This window comes from Sapajus apella, unplaced genomic scaffold (genome assembly GCF_009761245.1).
Source record: "Sapajus apella isolate SASKATOON/1434 unplaced genomic scaffold, GSC_monkey_1.0 scaffold136, whole genome shotgun sequence".
NCBI lineage: Eukaryota > Metazoa > Chordata > Mammalia > Primates > Cebidae > Sapajus > Sapajus apella.
The window spans coordinates 3,053,531-3,078,901 of record NW_022437076.1 but is presented as its reverse complement, the minus strand read 5'-3'; the positions used below and the strand labels follow the sequence as shown (position 1 = coordinate 3,078,901).

At 41.1% G+C, this 25,371-nt stretch overlaps 1 protein-coding gene across 3 annotated transcripts in view; it reads right to left on the bottom strand.

Annotated features, from left to right (window-relative positions):
• PAFAH1B1 (platelet activating factor acetylhydrolase 1b regulatory subunit 1) overlaps nt 1-25,371 on the bottom strand; it is a 102,695-nt gene that overhangs the window by 45,686 nt on the left and 31,638 nt on the right. For 2 of the 3 annotated variants that reach the window (XM_032263389.1, XM_032263390.1), the window contains exon 2: nt 2,736-2,956. In XM_032263389.1, coding sequence (XP_032119280.1) covers nt 2,736-2,767 — 32 coding nt within the window. In that variant the 5' untranslated portion in view covers nt 2,768-2,956. Of the gene's footprint in view, nt 1-2,735; nt 2,957-3,953; nt 4,061-25,371 lie in introns of those variants that run through there. The other variant, XM_032263391.1, reaches the window with a different exon arrangement.

Sequence of the window (25,371 nt, the reverse complement as noted above, 5' to 3'; positions counted from 1 at the left end):
ACCCGGCCCCAGATTTACATTTAAATCTTATCATAAGGTAAATTTTATTTGCTTGATGAACACTTTTGTTTTTCTGGCAGGGTTTTGTTCTGTTGCCGGGCTGAAGTGCAGTGGCATGATCATGGCTCACTGCACCCACAACCTCCCAAGGTCAAGCAATCCTCTTGTCTCAGCCACCTGAGTAGCTGGGACCACAGGCATGTGCCACCACACCTGGCTAATTTTTGTATTTTCGTAGAGGTGGGGTTTCACCAGGTTGCCGGGTTGGTCCTGAAAACACGAATGTTTGCATGGTCTTCCCATTTATTCATGGTAAGGAAAAGAACAGTAACTATACAGTGGAAAAATCAATCATCTTGGCTAAGGATGAAAATTGAGGGGCAGAGGACCATTATGTCTCTCTAAATGAAATGAACGAAAGGAAGGAAGGAGAGAGAGAGGAAGGGAGGGAGGGAGGGAGGGAGGGAAAAAAAGAAAGAAAAAGAAGAAAGAAAGAAAGAAGAAATAAAAAAAAAAAAAAGAAAGGAAAGAAAGAAAAAAAGAGAGAGAGAGAGAGAAAGAAAAAGAGAGAGAGAGGGAGAGAGAATACAAACTACTTATTCAGTGCACTGGCCAAGAATGCATCACCTGAATCTAATCATAAGGAAACATTAGACAAGTACGGTACGAGCAATACTCTATTTTAAAAAAAAAGATTATTCCTCAAAAACATCAATGTCAGAAAAAAGACAAAAACTGATCAACTGTTCCAGATGAAATGTGACTAAGACACGAGGGCTAAATGCAATACCGGATCCTGGACTGGATGATGTATGAGAGTAACGAAGTGCCACCAAGAACACTGTGGAATCAACTGACAAAACTGGAACACAAAAGATTAAATTTAGTGAAATTGCTAGCTATATAAACAGAATATCCTTATTATTGGGAACTGACTATTTATTTGTGGGAAAGGGTATTTCTTTGATATGTGCAACTTACTCTCAAATGGTTTAAGAAAAGCCTATTGTGTACTGCACACACACACCCCAACACACAAAGTGCAGATGATAAAGCAAATGGTATAAAATGTTAACAATAGGTGTATTTCATAAAATATTAGTATTCTGTGTGTTATTCTTGCAACTTTATAAATTTGAAATTACTTCCAAATACAAATGGTTGAAAAGCCACAGAATTTTTTTTTTTTAATGTAGAACATACTCACTCCTGTAATCCCAGCACTTTGGGAGGCCAAGTCGGGTGGATCACGAGGCCAGGAGTCTGAGACCAGCCTGGCCAAGATGGTGAAACCCCATCTCTACTAAAGATACAAAAATTAGCCGGGCGTGGTGGTGGGTGCTTGTAGTACCAGCTACTGGGGAGGCTGAGGCAGGAGAATTGCTTGAACCCAGGAGGCAGAGGCTACAGTGAGCCGAGACTGCACCACTGCACTCTAGCCTGGGCGACAGAGCAAGACTCTGTCTTTAGGGAAAAAAAAGTGATAACATAAAGCTACACTTTCCCCTCATTTTTTTTTTCTTTTTGTTTTTTAAGGCTACTCAAGTGAAACAGTGGGAGTGGAAAATCCCCATGCTCTTCACCTACAAAAATGGAATACTATAAAACAGAAGTGGTCAAGCCATTTCACACCTCTCTCACTAAAGTATCTGCAATTATTATATTAGCCACCTCATAAAGTTCAAATCCTGTAATGGCCATTGGATGATAAAAGAAACACAAGGCAAAGAAAAGGCATCAAAAATAACAAGAATAAAATGACTTTCATTTTTCTTTTTTTCTTTTGAGACAGAGTCTCGCTATGTTGACCAGGCTGGAGTGCAGTGGTGTGATCTCGGCTCACTGCCAACTTCACCCTGTGATCTGCCCACCTGGCCTCCCAAAGTGCTGGGATTACAGGCATGAGCCACCACGCCCAGTCAGCTTTCGTTTTTCTAAGGCATAAATTCCAGACCAAAAAAAATGGTTCAGGAGAGCCCTGAAGCACCTAACTTCCTGTTGGATATAACATATTTAAAAGATAAGCTTAGGGTAAAACTTATCCCAACTGACTTGTCTGTTTCATGTTAAACTTACACATAATCAAGTCACAAGGGTAAATAATGCTTTATCATGACCAGGCACGGTGGCTCACACCTGTAATCCCAGCACTTTGGGAAACCGAGGCCTGTTGAGATTTACTCAGAGCGGCTGGCAATATATTACAGAAAATATTTAGGGTAAATTATTGATTAAAGTTTCAGACCTTTTGGCCTTCCACTATAATCTACAACTTTCCCTAAATATTTTCTGTAATATTTTGCCAACCACCCCGAGTAAATCTCAACAGAGGCGGGCAGATCACCTGAGGTCAGGAGTTGGAGACCAACCTGGCGAACCTGGGGAAACCCCATCTCTACTAAAAATACAAAAATTAGCTGGGTATGGTGGCAGGCGCCTGTAATCCCAGCCACTTGGGAGGCTGAGGCAGGAGAATTGCTTGAACCCAGAAGGAGGAGGCTGCAGTGAGCTGAGACAGCGCCAATGCACTCCAGCCTGGACGATAAGAGCAAAACTCCTTCTCAGAAGAAACACTAATAATGCTATATCATAATAAAATTCCATTTTAAAATCAGACCAAGCTGCCTAAACCAATATTGGAACATCGTAAAAATAGTTTTAAGCTTAGAAGAGACCTCCCAAAGCTAAATTTTAATTTACCACTTTGTTTTAAAGTACAAAACAAGGAAACTTACAGTTCATCTCGTTGTCTCTGGGACAGCACCATCTTGGCTGTAATGTCAAGCTTATCTGATACAGTGGTATGTCCCTCCTTTGGGAAATCAAAAAGCTTTTCAATCCGTGGACTTATAATTTAAATATGCCACTCAGTGTCTTCCACACAGGGGAAAAGATTCTTTTACAAATGAATCCAACTAGTAATCACAAGATATTCAACAAGTAAGATTCATTCCACCTAAGGAGAAAGAGAGAAAAAAAAAAATATTTCATTTAAAATTTAAATTATTTCTAAATTATTAGTTGTAGTACCCGTTTTCAACGATAAAGTTTCCTGTGATGTTAGTATAAACATCAAATGACGATTTTCAACTTACAATGAAAGTCGACTAACATCAAAAATCATACTGTTTTATGTATTTTAAACTACTTTTTAAATTAATAATTAAATAAGCCAAAACAGCATTGCTTTTAACATAAATTTACCCACTCCCAACCATATTAACCTGCCAGATACATCTGATTTCAGATATTAACATATAACTCTAAAAGATTATCTCTTAGAGACAAAAAGTAAAATTTCAAAAAGTATAAAAGGTAAAACAGACAAGGGTTTCATGAACTGCACAAGCCAAACAATGCCAACTATCACTGAAGTAACCTTCACGGTTGAATGTTAATCACCAATAACCTTAGAATGGCCAATATTTTAAAAATATACTGCTCAGCAATCTTATGCTTATTTTTTTTCTGAGACCGGCTCTCACTCTTCTCACACAGGTTGGAGTGCAGTGGGGTGATCACGGCTCACTGCAGCCTTCCGTCTCTGGGCTTAAGCAATCTTCCCGCCTCAGTCTCAGCCTCCCCAAGCAGCTGGGACTACAGGCACACATGTCTACCTAATTTCAAAATTTTTTTTGTAGAGACAGGTGTCCCTACATTCCTGGTCTCAAACTCCTGTGCTCATGAAATCCTCCTGCCTCGGCCTCCCAAAGTGCTGGAATCTTATGCTGTCTTAACCATTGCACCTAAGTGGAAATGTATTTGAGATAATCTTATTTAAAATAGAGGCTACTGGTGTTTATATAAAATTCGACTGGAAGAGGCAATTCAAAGCAATAAAAAAATCATCCTCCAAATGAAATGAAATTAACATATAATCAAGAGCCTGTGGGACAACCAATCTAGAAACCTACCATGGACAAAAGAGTTAAGAAGGACCATTTCCTGAGTACTTTTTAAACGCCTTGCCAGTTACTGTTCCAGGCACTGGGAATATGGTGGTGAATAAGCCAGTGAAGGAATAAAAATGAGGCTGGGTGTGGTGGTTCACACATGTATTCCCAGCACTTTGGGAGGCTAAGGCAGAAGGATCACTTGAGCCCAGGAGTTCAAGGGCAGCCTGGGAAACATAGGAGACCCTGTCTCTACAGAAAATTTTAAAAATTAGGTAAGTGTAACGTAATTCACCACATAAACAGAACCAAAGACAAAAACCACATGATTATCTCAATTGATGCAGAGAAGGCCTTTAACAAAATTCAACAGCCCTTTATGTTAAAAACCCTCAATAAACTACGTATTAACGGAATGTATCTCAAAATAATAAAAGCTATTTACAACAAACCCACAGCCAATATCATACTGAATGGGCAAAAACTGGAAACATTCCCTTTGAAATCTGGCACTAGACAAGGATGCCCTCTCTCACCACTCCTATTCAATACAGTACTGGAAGTTCTAGCCACAGCAATCAGGCAAGAAAAAGAAATAAAAGGTATTCAAATAGGACAGGAGGAAGTCAAACTGTCTCTATTTGCAGACGACATGATTGTATATTTAAAAGACCCCATCGTCTCAGCCCAAAATCTCCTGAAACTGATAAGCAACTTCAGCAAAGTCTCAGGATACAAAATCAATGTGCAAAAATCACAAGCATTCCTATACATCAAGAACAAACTGCCATTCACAATTGCTACAAAGACAATAAAATACCTAGGAATACAACTAACAAGGAACATAAAGGACCTCTTCAAGGAGAACTACAAATCACTGCTCAACGAAATAAGAGAGGACACAAACAGATGGAGAAATAGTCCATGCTCATGGTTAGGAAGAATCAATATCGTGAAAATGGCCATACTGCCCAAAGTAATCTACAGATTCAACACTATTCCCATCAAGCTACCAATGACCTTCTTCACAGAACTGGAAAAAAAACACCTTAAACTTCATATGGAACCAAAAGAGAGCCCACATAGCCAAGTCAATTCTAAGCAAAAAGAACAAAGTGGGAGGCATCACACTACCGGACTTCAAACTATACTACAAGGCTACGGTAATCAAAACAGCATGGTACTGGTACCAAAACAGAGATATAGACCAATGGAAGAGAACAGAGGCCTCGGGGGCAACACAACATATCTACAACCATCTGATCTTTGACAAACCTGACAAAAACAAGCAATGGGAAAAGGAGTCCCTGTTTAATAAATGGTGTTGGGAAAACTGGCTAGCCATGTGCAGAAAGCAGAAACTGGACCCCTTCCTGACACCTTAACACTAAAATTAACTCCAGATAGATTAAAGACTTAAACATAAGACCCAACACCATAAAAACCCTAGAAGAAAATCTAGGCAAAACCATTCAGGACATAGGCGTAGGCAAGGACTTCATGACCAAAACACCAAAAGTATTGGCAACAAAAGCCAAAATAGACAAATGGGACCTAATCAAACTCCACAGCTTCTGCACAGCAAAAGAAACAGTCATTAGAGTGAATTGGCAACCAACAGAATGGGAAAAAAATTTTGCGGTCTACCCATCTGACAAAGGGCTGATATCCAGAATTTACAAAGAACTAAAACAGATTTACAAGAAAAAAACAAGCCCATTCAAAAGTGGGCGAAGGATATGAACAGATACTTTACAAAAGAAGACATACATGAGGCCAACAAACATGAAAAAATGCTCATCATCACTGGTCATTAGAGAAATGCAAATCAAAACTACATTGAGATGCCATCTCGCGCCAGTTAGAATGGTGATCATCAAAAAATCTGGAGACAACAGATGCTGGAGAGGATGTGGAGAAATAGGAACACTTTTACACTCTTGGTGGGAATGTAAATTAGTTCAACCATTGTGGAAGACAGTGTGGCGATTCCTCAAGGACCTAGAGATAGAAATTCTATTTGATCCAGTAATCCCATTACTGGGTATATATCCAAAGGATTATAAATCATTCTACTATAAGGACACATGCACACAAATGTTCATTGCAGCACAGTTTACAATAGCAAAGACCTGGAACCAACCCAAATGCCCATCGATGATAGACTGGATAAAGAAAATGTGGCACATATACACCATGGAATATTATGCAGCCATCAAAAATGATGAGTTCGTGTCCTTTGTAGGGACATGGATGAACCTGGAAACCATCATTCTCATCAAACTGACACAAGAGCAGAAAATCAAACACTGCATGTTCTCACTCATAGGCGGGTGTTGGACAATGAGAACACATGGACACAGGGAGGGGAGTACTACACACTGGGGTCTGCTGGGGGGAAATAGGGGAGGGACAGCGGGGGGTGGGGAGTTGGGGAGAGATAGCATGGGGAGAAATGTCAGATATAGGTGAAGGGGAGGAAGGAAGGCAGCAAATCACACTGCCACGTGTGTACTTATGCAACAATCTTGCATGTTCTTCACATGCACCCCAAAACCTAAAATGCAATAAAAAAAAAAAATTAGGTAGGTGTGGTGGTGCATGCTTACTTGAGAAGCTGAGGCAAGAGGAATGCTTGCCACCCAGGAGTTCAAGGTTACAGTAAGGTACAATCATGCCACTGCACTCCAGCCTAGGTGACAAAGCAAGATCCAATTTCTTTTAAAGGAAAGAAAAAAGCATACCTTGGGGTTTCAAATATGAGCCCTGAGGCCAGGCCCAGTGGCTCATGCCTGTAATCCTAACACTTTGGGAGGCTGAGTCGGGCGGATCACTTAAGGTCAGGAGTTCAAGACCAGCTTGGTCAACGTGGTGAAACCCTGCCTCTACTAAAAATACAAAAATTAGCTGGAAATCGCCTGCATGCAGGAGGCAGGGTTGCAGTGAGCTGAGATTGTGCCACTGCACTCCAGCCTGGGCAACAGAGGGAGACTCCATCTCAAAAACAAACAAAAAACAAACTTGAGCCCTGAGTGAAAAAGTGACAGCTCAGGTGCTCACTCTGGCAACTGCTATTTCATTAGAGATCCTTATCTGAAGAGCAATTCCACTAAATATAAGCAGGAATTTATCTTATAATCCTTAATGATTCTTCTGACCTGGAGCCCAGCTAACTACAAATGATAGCTGAAAGCCATCACTATCACTCCATCTAAATTCGCAGAAAGATGATTGATGTCAGTAAGAAATAGTGGAAAGGAACGAAACACAACAGACAACCCAGTAAACCATACTTCTTTGGTACTCAACAACTGCCAATTATTCAAGCCTCACTTTTCTTCGCATTTTTTTCTTTTTTGAGACAGGGTCTTATTCTGTCATCCAGGCAGGTGTACAGTGGCAGCACAATCATGGTTCACCGCAGCCTTACCTGCTGGGCTCAGGTAATCCCCCCACCTCAGCCTCCTGAGTAGCGGGGACTACAGGCATGTGCCACCAACCCCAGCTAAATTTTTTTTTTTTTTTTGTATTTTTTATAGAGACAGGGTTTTGCCATGTTGCCCAGGTTGGTCTCAAATTTCTGACTCAAGCAATCCTCCTGTCTTGGCCTCTCAAAGTCCTAGGATTACAAGCGTGAGCTACCCTGCCTGGCCCAAGCCTCACTTTTCTAAGTCTTAACTGTCCCCAAGCCAAAGTATCTAGGGACCCATATATTCTGAAAAAGGTCATGGCATCACGGTGTAGACAGTTCATATGGTGAAGATTCCTGATGGTACCTGAACTATCTATAGGTTTTTACTCTCTGGTACAATAATCCACTAACAAAGAGTAAATCATATAAATTAGAGTGAAAAAGAGGTATAGCAAAAATCCCTGCTGTAATCAGAAAAACCACTATATTATATATATTACAGAGTCCAATTTAATTATAAGCAGACCTCTGCTAGCCAGAAAAGCAAATCAATGTACAAGAATAATGACAGTGCCACGCATGGTGGCTCACATCTGTAATCCCAGCACTTTGGGAGGCTGAGGTGGGAGGATTGCTTGAGCCCAAGAGTTTGAGACCACCCTGGGAAACACAGCAAGACTCCGTCTCTACAAGAAGTAAAAAAAAAAAAAATTAGCCTGGAATCGTGGCACACACCGGTAGTCCCAGCTACTCAGGAGGCAGAGGCAGGAGGATCGTTTGAGCCCAGGAGGTCAAGGCTGCAGTGAACCATGACTGTGGCACTGCACTCCAGACTGGGCGCCAGAGAGAAACCCTGTCTCTTAAGAAATAAAAATAAAAGAATAATGACAGTAATGGAACTGTAGGATTATGTAATAATGATAAAATACAAATCATTAAATACATTGGTATACTGATCAAATTAATTTATTAATTCAACAAACATATAAAGAACAGTTAATTTCTATTATGTGCTAGGTATTATCTTAAATACCATGTTTAATGGGGGAAAAGACTTGTTCTTTTTTTTTTTTTTTTTGAGATGGAGTTTTGCTCTTGTTGCCCAGACTGGAGTGCAGTGACATAACCTCAGCTCACTGCAACCTCCACCTCCCGGCTTCAGGCAATTCTCCTGCCTCAGCCTCCCAAGTAGCTGGGATTACAGTTGTCCACCACCATGCCAGGCTACTTTTTGTATTTTTAGCAGAGACAAGGTTTCACCATGTTGGCCAGAGTGGTCTCGAACTCCTGACTTCAAGTGATCCACCCACCTCAGCCTCCTAAAGTGCTGGGATTACAGGCATCAGCCACCACACCCCACCGCCAGATTTGGTCCTTATATTCAAGAAGTTAAAGTCTACTGGAAGAGTCAGCCAGGGCAGCAATTAAAGCAGCGTGAGTAACGTGACAAGTATTGCCACCTGTGGGTGTGACTCAGGATGAAACTCAGCAGGCAAGCAGGCCACAAAATAAGCTCAGGTCTTTATAATTTATCCCAGGGCAAATGGGGTGCGATTAGATAAATTTTTTAGAAAAAAAATCATTCTCACTTACATAGTGAATAATGGACCAGAAAGGAGGTTTCCAGTAACGAAGGTGACAGATAATAGAGGTCTACACTAGGATTACAGGAGTAAATAAAGACAATTAGATATGTTTAAGTTGTTTACTGGGTAAATCTTACAAGACTAGTGACTCAATATGGACAGCCAGAAAGGCAGAAAGTTGGTCAAGGAGTCAAGTCATTTCCGGCTTACAACTTAGTTGAAGCTGGGTGCAGTGGCTCATGCCTATAATCCAAGGACTCTGAGAGGCCAAGACAGGTGGAGTTCGAGGTGAGGAGTTCGAGACCAGCCTGGCCAACATGGTGAAACCCCACCTCTACTAAAAATACAAAATATTAGCTGGGCGTGATGGTGGCTGCCTGTAACCCCAGCTACTTGAGAGGCTGAGGCAGGAGAATTGCTTGAACCTGGGAGAAGAAAGTTGCAGTTGAGCTGAGTTCACACCATTGCACTCCAGCCTGGGCAACAGAGCCAAACTCCGTCTCAGAAAACAAACAAAAAAAAGAATGAAGTTGAACAGTTGAACAGCAAACTAGAATGTGTGAAGGATGAAGAAAATATGATTAACTCCATTATAGATATGTTGATTCTAAGATGCCTGTGAAATTTCCAGTAGGAAGCTGTAACAAACAAGTTAGTTCTGAAGAGAACCAAACTATCCAAAAAAAAATGGTTTGCTACTTTTTATGTAGAAATGTTTACTGAAGCCACAGCAGTGGATAAGATTACCCATGGAGACTGTGCAGAACACCACCAATATTTAAAACAGTGTACAACTGAGGCTGAAAGTAACAGTTCAAGAGGTAAAAGAAAAAGAGGAGAGAGTATGTCTCAAAAGCCAAGAGAGTATTTCCAGGAAGCAATCAACAGTAACCAAAGTTGTACAACTCTCGAGGAAAGTAAGGCTGGATGAGTCTGTTGTATTCGGCAAGGAGCTCATTAATAACCTTGAATGAGAATTGTTTCAGTAAAATGATTTCACATGGCAGAAATAATATGCAAATGAGCAAAGAGATGAAGTAGAGATGGTATCATAAACAAGTATTTTAAAAGTAGATGAAAATATTGAAAAGCAAGCCGGGCGCGGTGGCTCAAGCCTGTAATCCCAGCACTTTGGGAGGCTGAGGCGGGTGGATCACGAGGTCAAGAGATCGAGACCATCCTGGTCAACAGTGGTGAAACCCCGTCTCTACTAAAAATACAAAAAAAAATTAGCTGGGCATGGTGGCGTGTGCCTGTAATCCCAGCGACTCAGGAGGCTGGGGCAGGAGAATTGCCTGAACCCGGGAGGCGGAGGTTGCGGTGAGCCGAGATCGCGCCATTGCACTCCACCCTGGGTAACGAGCGAAACTCCGTCTCAAAAAAAAAATAAATAAAATAAATAAATAAAAGTTAAAAAAAAAAAAAAAAAATGAAAAGCAGTCTTTTTTTTTTTTTTTTTCCAGCCTAACTGATACTTAAATCCTGATGGTCTAGGTATGATGCCTTACAAATTAAAAAAAAAAAAAAAAAAAAAGAAATCCTGGCTGGGCTTGGTGGCTTACACCTATAATCTCAGCACTTTGGGAAGCTGAGGTGGGTGGACCACCTGAGGTCAGGAGTTCAAGACCAGCCTGACCAACAGTGGGGAAACCCTGTCTCTACTAAAAATACAAAAATTAGCCAGGTGTGGTGGCAGGCACCTGTAATCCCAGCTACTCGGGAGGCTGAGGCAGGAGAAATGCTGGAACCCAGGAGGCTGAGGTTGCAGTGAGCTGAGATTATGCCACTGTACTCCAGCCCTGGTGACAGAGCGAAACTCCAGCTCAAAAAAAAAAAGAAAAGAAAAGAAATCCTAATGGTGGAGAAAAAGACTACAGGAGAAATGAAGAAATAACCAAAGCCTAGTAAAACAACAAAAAGGCAACCAGACCATGGGTATGATTATAGTTATATACCTATAATTTATATACCTATAATTGGTGTAGTGATGGAATAACAACTACCACCTATAAAGTATTCTTGGCACAAAAATCAAAGACGAATCAAGCCTCCGGCTCCAACTATCAATTTGCAAGAAGTATAGAGGGCAGAGGAATATAGTATATCATTGCCCCTCAGTATCCATGGGGCAATGGTTCTAGGACCACTAGGATTTTGGTATCCAAGGTTGCTCAAGTCCCTGATAAAAAAATGGTGTATTGGAAACCACATGTCTCAAAATCAAACAAAAAAAAGAGAAAAAAATGGTGTAGTATTTACATATAACCTACGCCTTTCTTCTCCTATAATATAATCTCTGCATTACATATAATATGATGTAAATATTATGTAAATAGTTGTTATAATGTATTATTTAGTGAAATGACAAGAAAAAAGTCTGTACATATTCAGTACAGACATATTTTTTTCTAATATTTTCAATCCAAGATTGAATTCACAGATGCAGAACCCAGAGATACAGAGGACCAATTGTATGTTAAAGACATCATGAGGATACCGTCAACAAAATCCAGACTGTCAAAAGTCCTACAAAACAAATGACGTAGTTTCTTCAATAAATACCAAAGGAAGAAAAGGAGATAGAAAGGGAAACCTATGGATTAAGTGAGACAAGTGACGTATCAACCAACTGCAATTTATAGACTTAATTTAGATCTAGATTCAAACAAATTGTAAAACAAACCAATGAACAAACTGGGGAAATCTGAACACTGGCTGGACAGCTGATAATATTAAATAACTGATTATTTTAAAAAGTGGTAACAGTATTGTGTTTATTTTTTAAAGTCTTTCAGAAATACACAATGAGGCTGGGTGTGGAGGCTCAGCCTGAAATCCCAAGACTTTGGGAGGCTGAGGCAGGAGGACTGCTTGTGGCCAGGAGTTCAAGACCAGCATGAGCAACACAGCAAGACCACATCTCTACAAAAAGAAAATACACAATGAAAAAGCTACATCAGCCAGGCACAGTGGCTCACACCTGTAATCCCAGCACCTGGGGAGGCTGAGGTGGGTGGATCATGAGGTCAGGAGTTCGAGACCAGCCTAACCAACATAGTGAAATCCCAACTGTACTAAAAATACAAAAATATTAGCTGGGCGTGGTGGCAGGTGCCTGTAATCCCAGCTACTCAGGAGGCTGAGGCAGAAGAATTGTTTGAACCCGGGAGATGGAGGTTGCAGTGAGCCAAGATCGTGCCACTGCACTCCAGCCTGGGCAACAAGAGCAAAACTCCGTCTCAAAAAAAAAAAAAAAAAAAAAAAAACGAAAGAAAGAAAAAAGGAAGAGCAACATCAAATCAAAGTAAAATAATATGATGTCTGTGACTTGCTTCAAAAAAAAAAAAACAGTAATGACTGACTGAGAGAGATATATGAAACAAGACAGGCTTTGAATTGCTAACTGTTGAGGCTTGGTAATGGGTACACATAAGGGTTCATTACACTATTCTCTAACTTTGTGTAAGGGCCTGACGTTTTCCATAATAAAAAATTTTTTTTAATCAGGAGAGGAACTAGAGGATCATGGCAGACAGGAGGGAGGACTAGATTGCAGCTCCGGACAGAGCAGCATGTGGACACTTACACTGTGAATTTTAGCTCCAGATCCACTGCAAGAACAAACCAGCAATCCCAAGAGGGTCCACAGACCCTCTGAAGGAAGTGAACTGCTCCTGCAGGACCCAGGAGACATCCCAAATACTGTGAGTGCCCCAACTGCGGAAGTGAGAAAGGGAGACCCTACTCTCTGAGCACACACCCCCCACTGGAGAAGCTGAAGGTCCGTTTGCGGGAGAAGTTTCAGACTTCAATTGACAAAGCCAAGTGAAATGCAGGGGTAGAGGATGCAGCAAAAACACCCTGGGAGCTCACTGGGTCCCAAGCAGCCCATTCTTGCCTGGCACCATAGGGATCCACTGGGAAGGTGGCCAGAGGAGCAGGGGGGTAAAACTCCACAGGGAGAAGGAATCCTCTAGCTGAACTTTGGCACAACCTTGACTCACTGCAGCCTCCACCTCCCGGGTTCTAGTGATTCTCCTGCCTCAGTCTCCCGAGTAGCTGGGATTACAAGCACATACCACCAGCATGTGCCATCACAACTGGCTAATTTTTGTATTTTTAGTAGAGACAGGGTTTCGCCATGTTGGTTAGGCTGGTCTTGAACTTCTGACCTCAGGTGATTCACCTGCCTCAGCATCCCAAAATGCTGGGATTGTAGGCATGAGCCACCACACTCGCCTTGCCATAATTTTTTAATGACTGCATGAGATTTGATCATGTGGACATACTATTTTTAACAATCTTTTATTGCTAGATATTCAAATCATGTGAATTTTCAACTACCAGCTCGAAGACAAGGTCTTTGAATTAACCCAACCCAACAAAGACAAAGAAAAAAGAAGAAAGTATTAACAAAGCCCCCAAGAAGTCTGGGATTATGTTAAATGACAAACCTAAGAATAATTAGTGTTCCTGAGAAAGAAGAGACTTCTAAAACTTAGAAATCATATATAGGGGAATAACTGAGGAAAACATCCCTGGCCTTGCTGGAGACCTAGACATTCAAATACAAGAAGCACAAAGAACACCTCGGTAAGTCATTGCATAAAGATTTTCACCTAGGCACACTGTCATCAGGTCACCCAAAATCAAGAAGAAGGAAAGAATCTTAAGAGCTGTGAGACAGAAGCACCAGGTAACCTATAAAAGAAAACCTATCAGATTAACAGCAGATTTCTCAGCAGAAATCATACAAGCTAGAAGGGATTGGGGGCCTATCTTCAGCCTCCTCAAACAAAACAATTATCAGCCAACAATTTTGTATCCACTGAAAAGAAGCATCATATATGAAGGAAAGCTACAGACGTTTTCAGACAAACAAATGCTGAGAGAATTCACAATTACCAAGCCACCATTACAAGAACTGTTAAAAGGAGCTCTAAATCTTGAAAACAAATCTTTGAAACACATCAAAACAGAGCCCCTTTAAAGAATAAATCACATCAGACCTATAAAAGAAAAATACAAATTAAAAAGACAAAGCATAAAACAAAACAAAACAAAAATACCAAAGTACACAGGCAACAAAGAGCATGATGAATGCAAGGGTACCTCACATTTCAATACGAACATTGAATGTAAACGACTTAATGCTCCACTTAAAAGATACAGAACCTCAGATTGGATAAGAACTCACCAACCAACTATTATCTGTGGCCTTCAGGAGACTCACCTAACACATAAGGGCTAACATAAACTTAAAGTAAAAGGGGTGGAAAAGGGCATTTCATGCAAATGGACACCAAAAGCAAGCAGGGGTAGTTATTCTTATATCAGACAAAATAAATTTTAAAGCAACAGTGGTTAAAAGAGACAGAGGGACGTTATATAATGGTAAAAGGCTTTGTCCAACAGGAATATACCACAATCCTAAACATATATGCAACTAACACTGGAGCTCCCAAATTTATAAAACAATCACTAATGGACCTAAGAAATTAGATAGCAACACAATAATACTAGGGGACTTCAATACTGCATTGACAGCACTAGACAGGTCGTCAAGACAGAAAGTCAACAAAGAAACAATGGATTTAAACTATACCTTGGAACAAATGGACTTAACAGATATATACAGAACATTTAATCCATCAAGCGCAGAATACACATTCTATTCAACAGAACATGGAACTTTCTCCAAGAATAGGCCACAAAACAGGCCTCAATACATTTAAGAAAATTGAAATTATATCAAGCACTCTCTCAGACCACAATGGAGTAAAACTGAAAATCAACTCCAAAAGGAACCTTCAAAACCATGCAAATAGTTGAAAATTAAATAACCTGTTCCCGAATGAGCATTGGGTCAAAAACAAAATCAAGATGGAAATTTAAAAATTCTTTGAACTGAATGACAATAATGACACAACCTCTGGGATACAGCCAAGGCAGTGCTAAAAGTTCATAGACCTAAACGCCTACATCCAAAGAGCACAGACAAACTAGTAACAAGAACAAACTAAACTCAAACCCAGCAGAATAAAGAAAACAACCAAGATAGCGGCAGAACTAAATGAAACAAAAAAAACACAATAAAAAAGATAAACACAACAAAAAGCTGGTTCTTCGAAAAGATAAACAAAATTGATAGACCATTAGCAAGATTAACCAAGAAGAAAGAAAATCCAAATAACCTCACTAAGAAATGAAATAGGAGATATTACAACTGACACAACTTAAATACAAAAAGATCATTCAAGGCTACCATGAACACCTTTACACACATAAACTAGAAAACCTAGAGGAGATGGATAAATTCTTGGAAATTCTTGGAAAAATACAAACCTCCTCTCAATCCTTGGTCATGGATTTCAGGATCAAAGAAGAAAAAAATCAGGAAGAATTAGATACCCCAAACAGACCAATAACAAGAGGTGAGATTGAAATGGTAATTAAGAAATTACCAACAAACAGGCTCACGCCTGTAATCCCAGCACTTTGGGAGGCTGAGGCAGGCAGATCATGAGGTCAGGAGATCGAGACCATCCTGGTTAACATGGCGAAACCCCTTCTCTCCTAAAAACACAAAAAGATAGCTGGGTGTAGTGGCACGTGCCTGTAGTCCCAGCTACTTGGGAGGCTGAGGCAGGAGAATTGCTTGAACCCAGGAGGTAGAGGTTGCAGTGAGCCAAGATCGTACCATTGTATTCCAGCCTAGGCGACAGAGCCAGACTCCATCTCAAAAAAAAAAAAAAAAAAAACAAGAAATTACCAACAATAAAAAGTCCAGAGACAGATGGATTCACAGCAGAATTCTATCAGACAGAGTCAGAAGAGTTGGTACCAATCCTTCTGCACTATTCCAAAAGATAGAGAAAGAAGGAACTCTCCCTCATTCATTTTATGAAGCTAGCATCACCCTAATACCAAGACCAGGAAAGGACACAACCAAAAAAGAAACTACAGACCAATATCCTTGATGAACATAGACTAAAATCCTTAACAAAATACTAGGTAACCAAATCCAACAACATATCAAAAAGATTAATCCACCATAATCAAGTGGGTTTCATACTAGGGATGCAGGGATGGTTTAACACATGCAAGTCGATAAATGTGATACACTACGTAACAGAATTAAAAACAAAAATCACATGATCATCTCAATAGATGCAGAAAAAGCATTCAACAAAATCCAGCATCTCTTTATGATTAAAACTCTCTGCAAAATTGGCATACAAGGGAAATACCTTAACTGAATAAAAGCCACCTATGACAAACCCACAGTCAGCATAATACTGAATGGGGAAAAGTTGAAAACATTTCCTCTGAGAACTGGAACAAGACAAGAATGCCCACTCTCACCGCTCCACTTCAACACAGTACTGGAAGTCCTAGCCAGAGCAATCGGACAAAAGAAAGAAAAAAAAGGGCATCTAAATCGGTAGTAAAGAGGAAGTCAGACTGTCACTGTTTGCTGATATGATCGTTTACCTTGAAAACCCTAAAAACTTCTCCAGATTGGAGAGCATTCAATTTCAAAAAAAAAAAAAAAAAAAAAAAAAAAAAAAAGACTCCTCCAGAAAGCTCCTAGAACTGATGAAAGAATTCAGCAAAGTTTCTCAATACAAGATTTACACAACTCAGTAGCTCTTCTACACACCAAGAGCAACTAAGTGATGAATCAAATCAATAACTCAACCCCTTTTACAACAGCTACCAAAACAAAAAACAAACAAACAAAAAAAACTGACAAACTTAGGAATGTACCTAACCAAGGAGCTGAAAGACCCCTACAAGGAAAACTACAAAACACTGCTGAAAGAAGTAATAGATGACACAAACAAATGGAAACATATTCCATGCTCATGGATGGACAGAATCAATGTTGTGAAAATGAATATACTGCCAAAAGCAATCTACAAGTGCAATGCAATCCCCAACAAATACCACCACCATTCTTCACAGAATTAGAAAAAGACAATTCTAAAATTCATATGGAACCAAAAAAGAGCCTACATAGCCAAAGCAAGACTAAGCAAAAAGAACAAATCTGGAGGCATCACACTACCTGATTTCAAACTATACTATAAGGCCATAGTCACCAAAACAGCATGGTACTGGCATTAAAAATAGGCACATAGACCAATGGATCAGAATAGAGAACCCAGACATAAACCCAAATACTTACAGCCAACTAATCTTCAACAAAGCAAACAAAAACATACAGCAGGGAAAGGACACCCTTTTCAACAAATGGTGCTGGGATAATTGGCTAGCCACATATAGGAGAATGAAATGGGATCCTCATCTATCACCTTATACAAAAATCAACTCAAGATGGATTAAGGACTTAAACGTAAGATCTCAAACTATAAAAATTCTAGAAGGTAACATTGGAAAAACCCTTCTAGACGTTGGCTTAGGCAACGATTTCATGACCAAGAACCCAAAAGCAGATGCAATAAAAATGAAGATAAATCACTGGGACCTAATTAAAGAGCTTTTACATGGCAAAAGGAACAGGCAGCAGAGTAAACAGACAACTCACAGAGTGGAAGAAAATCTTCACAATCTACACATCTGACAAAGGACCAATACCCAGAATCTACAATGAACTCAGATCAGTAAGAAAAAAACAACCGCATCAAAATGTTGGCTAAGGACAATTCTCAAAAGAAGATATACAAATGGTTAACAAACATACGAAAAAATGTGGCCAGGTACGGTGGCTCACACCTGTAATCCCAGCACTTGGGGAGGCAGAGGTGGGTGGATCACTAGATCAGGAGTTTGAGACCAGCCTAACCAACATAGTGAAATCCCATCTCTACTAAAAATACAAAAAATTAGCTGGGTGTGGTGGCAGGCACTTGTAATCCCAGCTACCGGGAGGTTGAGGCAGGACAATTGCTTGAACCCAGAAGGTAGAGGTTGCAGTGAGCCAAGATCGCGCCATTGCAGTCCAGCCCGGGCAACAGTGTGAGACTCTGTCTCAAAAAAAAAAAAAGAAAAGAAAAGAAAAAAGAAAAACTGTTCAATATCACTAATGGTCAGGGAAATGCAAATCAAAAACACAATGCGATACCAACTTACTTCTGCAAGAATGGCCATAATCAAAAAATCAAAAAACAGTGGATGTTGGTGTGAATGTGGTGAACACAGAACAAGTCTACACTGTTAGTGGGAATGTAAACTAGTACAGCCGCTATGGAAAACAGTGTGCAGATTCCTTAAATAACTAAAAGTTGAACTACCATTCAGCAATTCCACTATTGGGTATCTACCCAGAGGAAAAGAAGTCATTATTCGAAAAAGATACTTGCACACACGTTAAAGCAGCACAATTCACAACTATAAAATCGTGGAACCAACCCAAATGCCCATCAATCAATGAGTGGATAAAGAAACTGTGTGTGCGTGTGTGTGTGTGCGTGTACACACCAAACCCTATCTGTCAGTCTGTCTGTCTATAGTGGAATACCACGCAGCCATAAAAAGGAATGAATTTACAGCATTTGCAGTAACCTGGATGAGAATGGAGACTATTATTCCAAGTGAAGTAACTCAAGAATGGAAAACTAAATATCGTATGTTCTCACAGATATGTAGGAGCTAAGCTATGAGGATGCAAAGGTGTGAAAATGATACAGTGGACTTTGGGGACTTGAGGGGAAGAGTGCAAGGGGGGCAAAGGATAGAAGACTACAAATATAATGCAGTGTATACTGCTCAGATGACGGGTGCACCAAAATATCACAAATCACTACTAAAGAACTTACTCATGCAACCAAATATCACCTGTTCCCCAATAACTTATGAAAAACGAAAAGAGGCTGGGCACAGTGGCTCACACCTATAATCCCAGCACTTTGGGAGGCCAACAGGGGCAGATCATGAGGTCAGGAGTTCGAGACCAGCCTGGCCAATATGATAAAATCCCATCTCTACTAAAAATACAAAAATTAGTTTGGCGTGGTGGCACCCACCTATAATCCCAGCTACTCGGGAGGCTGAGGCAGGAGAATCGCCTGAACCTGGGAGGTGTAGGTTGCAGTGAGCTGAGATCACACCACAACACTCCAGCCTGGGCAACAGAGCGAGACTCCATCTCAAAAAAGAAAAAAGAAACCAAAGAAACAAAAAAAAATCAGAAGGACTCAACAGAAGAAAGACCTAAGGGAAGAAGAAGGACAAAGAATCCAGATGCAGAAGTCTTACACATAAAGATGGGTCACTTCTTACATGGTGCTGGAAACAAACGAGAAAAAGATGTCAATATGTTTTTATGTTTCTGGAAAACAGACAGCAAGGTCATTTATGGAAGAGCAGGAATAAGAAAGTCATTAAGAGGCTTGATATAGTTACAATGAAGAATGAGAGAAAAGAAACTGAAGAGTAAAAGAGAAAAAACATTTTTTTGATTGGAGACCATGCATTTTTAGTGGTGTCAATCTCCAAAGACATGATTTTTCTTTACTAAGTATGGACAGTCTGAATGCAGACACTGAAATGGCACACATTTAAAAGGTTCTAGAGTTGGGTTGAGGGTTTGCACGGTATGTGCAATGGATGCATGATGAAGAGAGTTGAACTAGAGTGTAGAGGGATCAAGAAAGTAGAGGTCTCTAAATCCTGATTTATTCATTTGCATGTCAATATCCAGACTTTCTTAGAGATCAGATCACTGCCGCTTAAGCACTAGAAACAGAGGCTTTAGTATGCATTTTGGAATGCAGAATTCTTAAGCATTCTCTACTCTAACATTATATCCATGTATCCCGTTATCCAATGCAGCACCTAAGACATGTGTTTATTGCTAAGGTAAGTGCCCCACCACAAAATGAGAAGAGTAAAAAAGAAAAAGAAAGAAAACAACAGAGCATTAAAAGTAATTTATAAAACAAGATGGTGATCATTTATTAAATTATTCCCATATTCCCATTTTATGTTTCCAAATGTGTTAAACAAAACAAGTTTCACACTTATCATAACAACCTTTACAAAATAATAATTAATAATCTATTTTTTGGGTGGGCACAGTGGCTCACGCCTGTAATCCCAGCACTTTGAGAGGCCAAGGCGGGCAGATCATCTGAGGTCTGGTGTTTGAGACCAGCCTGGCCAACATGGTGAAACCCTGTCTCTACTAAAAATACAAAAAAAATTAGCTGGGCATGGTGGCACATACCTGTAATCCCAGCTTGAACCTGGGAGGCAGAGGTTGCAGCAAGCTGAGATAGTGCCACTGCACTCCAGCCTGGGCAACAGAGAGGGATCTCAAAAAACAAACAACAAAAAAATCTATTTTTTACCTTGGTCCCTGACAACTAGAAGTTTATGAAATAGGGAAAATACAGAAAATAAAGGATGTGTGTGAGGGAAGACATAACTAATTACATGTTAACAATAGAGGCATTAACATGAAAATGGAAATCAGCAGATTTATTAGATGTAGAAGGAAGAAATAAAGACTTATCCAGTAATTCACCAACTACCAATGGTTCCTAACATCAAATTATCACTTGCAAAAGCTTTATTTAAAAGGTCAGCAGAGGCCAGGTATGGTGGCTCAAGCCTGTAATCCCAACATTTTGAGAGGCCGATGCAGGCAGATCACTTAAGTCCAGGAGTTCAAGACCAGCTGGGCAACATGGAGAAACCCCGTGATGTGGTTTGGCAGTGTCTACACCAAAATATTAATTTGAATTTTATCTCCCTGAATTCCTACGTGTTGCAGGAGGGACCCGGGGGAGGTAATCAAATCATGGGGGCTAGTCTTTCCTGTGCTATTCTTGTGATAATAAGTCTCACAACATCTGACAGGTTTATCAGAGGTTTCTGTTTATACTTTTCTCATTTTTCTCCTCTCCACCATGTAAAGTGCCTTTTGTCTCCTGCCATGATTCTGAGGCCTCCCCAGCCACGCAGAACTGTAAGTCCAATTAAACCTTTTTTTGTTCCCAGTTTCAGGTATGTCTTTATTAGCAGCGTGAAAACAAACTAATACAGTAAATTGGTGCCAGTAGACTGGGGCGTTGCTGAAAAGATACCTGGAAATGTGGAAGTGACTTTGAAACCGGAAACCAAGCAGAGTTTGAAACAGTCTGGAGGGCTCAGAAGACAAGAAAATGTGAGAAAGTTTAGAACCTCCTAGAGACTTGTTGAATGGCTTTTACAAAAATGCTGATAGTGATATGAACAATGAGGTCCAGGCTGAGGTGGTCTCAGATGGAAATGATGAACTTGTTGGGAACTGTAGCAATGGTGACACTTGTTAAGTTTTAGCAAAGGGACTGGCAGCATTTTGCCCCTGCCCTAGATATTTGTGGAACTTTGAACCTGAGAAAGATGATTTAGGGTATCTGGAGAAAGAAATTTCTAAGCAGTAAAGCATTCAAAAGGTGACTTGGGTGTTTTAAAAGCATGTTTTAAAAGGGAAGCAGAGCAGCCAGGCACGGTGGCTCACGCCTGTAATCACAGCACTTTGGGAGGCCAAGGTGGGCAGACAGCTTGAAGTCAGCAGTTTTGAGACCAGCCTGGCCAACATGGTGAAACCCCATCTCTAACAGAAATATACAAATTAGCCAGGCGTGGTGGCTAATCCCAGCTACTGTGGCTGAGATCCCATCCAAGCTACTCAGAGGCTGAGGCAGAAAAATCACTTCAACCCGGGAGGCAGAAGTTGCAGTGAGCCAAGACTGCGCCACTGCACTCCAGCCTGGGCAACAAAGCAAGACTCTGTCTCCAAAAAAAAAAAGGGGGCGGGGGGAAACGGCATGAAAGTTTGGAAAATTTGTAGCCTGACTATGCAACAGAAAAGAAAAACCCTTTTTCTGGGAAGAAATTCAAGCTGGCTGCAGAAATTTGTGTAAGTACGCAAGGAGCCTAATGTTAATCCTCAAGACCATAGGGACAATGTCTCTGGGCCATGTCAGAGACCTTCCCAGCAGCCCCTGCCATCACAGGCCTGGAGGCCCAGGAGAAAAAAGCCCAAGCCTTGGCAGCTTCCATGTGGTGTTGAGCACTCAGGTGCACATAAGTCAAGAATTGAGGTTTGGAAACCTCTGCCTAGATTTCACAACATGTATGGAAACACCTGGATGCCCAAGCAAAAGTTTGCTGCAGGGTTGGAGCCCTCATGGAGAACCTCTGCTTAGGGCAGTGCAGGAGGGAAATGTGGGTCAGAGCCCCAACACAGAGTCCCTACTGTGAGTGCCAGTGGAGTTGTGAGAAGAGGGCCACTGTCTTCCAGACCCTAGAATGGTAGATCCACCGAAAGCTTGCACTGTGCACCTGGAAAAGCTGCAGACACTCAAGGCCAGTTCATGAAAGCAGCCAGGAGGAAGGCTGTATCCTGCAAAGTCACAGGGGCAGAACTGCCCAAGACCATGGGAACCTACCTCTTGCATCAGTGTAACCTGGATGTGAGACCTGGAGTCACAGGAGATCATTTTAGAGCTTTAAAATTTGACTGCACTGCTGGATTTTGGACTTGCAGGGACCCTGTAACCTCTTTGTTTTGACCAATTTCTCCTGTTTGGAACGGCTGTATTTACCCAGTATCTGTACACCCATTGTATCTAGGAAGTAACTAGCTTGCTTTTGATTTTACAGGCTCATAGGCAGAAGGGACTTGCCTTGTCTCAAATGAGAATTTGGGCTGTAGACTTCTGGGTTAATGTTGAAATGAGTTAATGTTTTGGGGGACTGTTGGGAAGGCATGATTGGTTTTGAAATGTGAGGACCTGAGATGTGGAGGGGCCAGGGGCAGAATGATATGGTTTGGCTATGGCCCACAGAAATCTCAATTTGAATTATGTCTCCCAGAATTCTCACATATTGTGGAAGAGACCCAGGGGGAGGTAACTGAATCATGGGGCTGGTCTTTCCCGTGCTAGTCTCCTTGTGATAGTGAATAAGTCTCACGAGATCCTGATGGGTTTATCGGGTTTCCAGTTTTGGTTCTTCCTCATTTTTCTCTTGCCGCCACCATGTAATAGGTGCCTTTCGCCTCCCACCATGATTCTGAGGCCTCCCCAGACAAGTGGAACTCTAAGTCCAATTAAACCTCTTTTTGTTCCCAGTTTTGTGTATACCTTTATCAGCAAAGTGAAAACAAACTAATACACCCCCTCTCTACTAAAAAGTACAATAGTTAGCTGGACACAGTGGTGCATGCCGGTAGTCCCAGCTACTCAGAAGGCTGAGGTGGGAGGATCGCAGCCCAGGATGCAGAGGCTGCAGTGAGCTGATATCACACCACTGCACTCCAGCCTGGATAAGAGAGGGAGATCCTGTCTCCAAAAAAAAAAAAAAAGTCAGTAGATTATCTATCATACTTGAATAGCACATATCATAGCTCCTAATCTTAATCCAAATATCTTCCAGTTGCAGCAATCAAACAAGGCAGAAGCTATTCTCAATCAAGAACTGAGTATCTTCTCAGACCAGTTGCTTTCAAGAATCTGCTAAACAACATTTCCCGATAAACTACGTTTCATGATACCCTGCAAGTTACCAGATTTTTAGAATAGTAGTTCCACATGAATGGAACTGGAGGCCATTATCCTCAGCAAACTAACAGAATCCAAAAGCCAAATATTACATGTTCTCACTTATAAGTGGGAGCTAAATGACGAGAACAGGCTGGGTGAGGTGGCTCACACCTGTAATCCCAGCACTTTGGGAGGGTGAGGCGGGCGGATCACGAAGTCAGGAGATTGAGACCATCCCGGCTAACATGGAGAAACTCTATCTACTAAAAATACAACAATTAGCTGGGCATGGTGGTGCGTGCCAGTAGTCCCAGCTACTTGGGAGGCTGAGGCTGAAGAATCGCTTGAACCGGGGAGGTGGAGGTTGCAGTGAGCCAAGATCACGCCACTGCATTCCAGCCTGGTGACAGAACAGGACTCCGTCCAAAAAAAAAAAAAAAAAAAAAAAAAAAAAAAAAAAAGCTTTGCCTATAATTTAATGAATTAAAATCTGAATTTCGGTTAGAAAAGTAAAAAAGCCACTTTCTTAGTTATGCTGGTTCTGCATTTCTTTTTCTTTTTTTTTTTTTTGAGACAGAGTCTCCCACTGTCACCCAGACTGGAATGCAATGGTGAGATCTCAACTCACTACAACCTCCGCCTCCAGGGTTCATGCGATTCTCCTGCCTCAGCCTCCTGAGTAGCTGGGATTACAGGTGTGCACCACTACACCTGGCTAATTTTTTGTATTTTTAGTAGAGACAGGGTTTCACTGTGTTGGGCAAACTGGTCTCATACTCCTCACCTCATGATCTGCCTGCCTCGGCCACCCAAAGTGCTGGGATTACAGGTGTGAGCCACTGCGCCCAGCCCTACATGTTTTTTTAAAACCAGACAAAAACTAAAGAGCACAGACAACCAGCATCCAACAGAAAAGACATAAAACTTGTTCATTCACTTTTTAAGTCTTCATGTTCCTACATAATAATCTATTTTTTAGATAATCTAAACAGAATCAAACCAAAATATTATAAGAGGATACTGAGGTAAGTTACAGTTACAACAAAGTCATAAAAAGGAAAGAGACTTAGACAGGAATCTGATGTTTATAAACAATCTGTACATTTCCATTCTAAGGTGAATGTTATAGTTCCAAGAATGTTCTGAATACAGCATAAAGGAGGGTACAATAACTTACTTCAGGCTTAGACAATCAACTCAGCAAACGCTTGGGGAATCTCACCTCAAGTTCTAAGCTACAAGGAACAAAATTTAATCAAAATAGATTACTCAGTTGCTCTGACTATACTAAATATCAGGTGGAATTTATCAAGTAGTATTTATGAAAATATGGGGCTGGGACATATTTGTGGGGGCATATTACAAAGAGGCTAGGACCAGAGAATCGCTTAAGTCCAGGAGTTCAAAACCAGCCTGGGCAACCTAACAAGACCACGTCTCTCCAAAAAATAATAGGCTGGGCACGGTGGCTCACACCTGTAATTGCAGCACTTTTGGAGGCTGAAGCCGGTGGATCACGAGGTCGGGAGATCAAGATCATCCTGGCTAACACAGTGAAACCCCGTTTCTACTAAAAATACAAAAAATTAGCTGGGCGTGGTGGCATGTGCCTGTAATCCCAGCTACTCTGGAGGATGAGGCAGGGGAATCACTTGAACCTGGGAGGTGGAGGCTGCAGTGAGCTGAGATTGTGCCACTGCACTCCAGCCTGGGTGCCTGGGAACAGAGCAAGACTCGGTCCCAAAAATAAATAAATAAAAATAAAAATAATTAGCCAAGCATGGTGGTGCATGCCTGTAGTCCTAGCTACACAGAAGGCTGAGGTAGGAGAATACCTGGGCCCAGTAATTTGAGGTTACAGTGAGCTATGATCACTGTAGTCCCAGTGCTTGTAGTCCTAGCTAGTGAAACGCCGGGTGTGGTGACACGTACTTTTAGTCCCAGCTACCCAGAGGCTGAGGTGGGAGGATCACCTGAGCCCA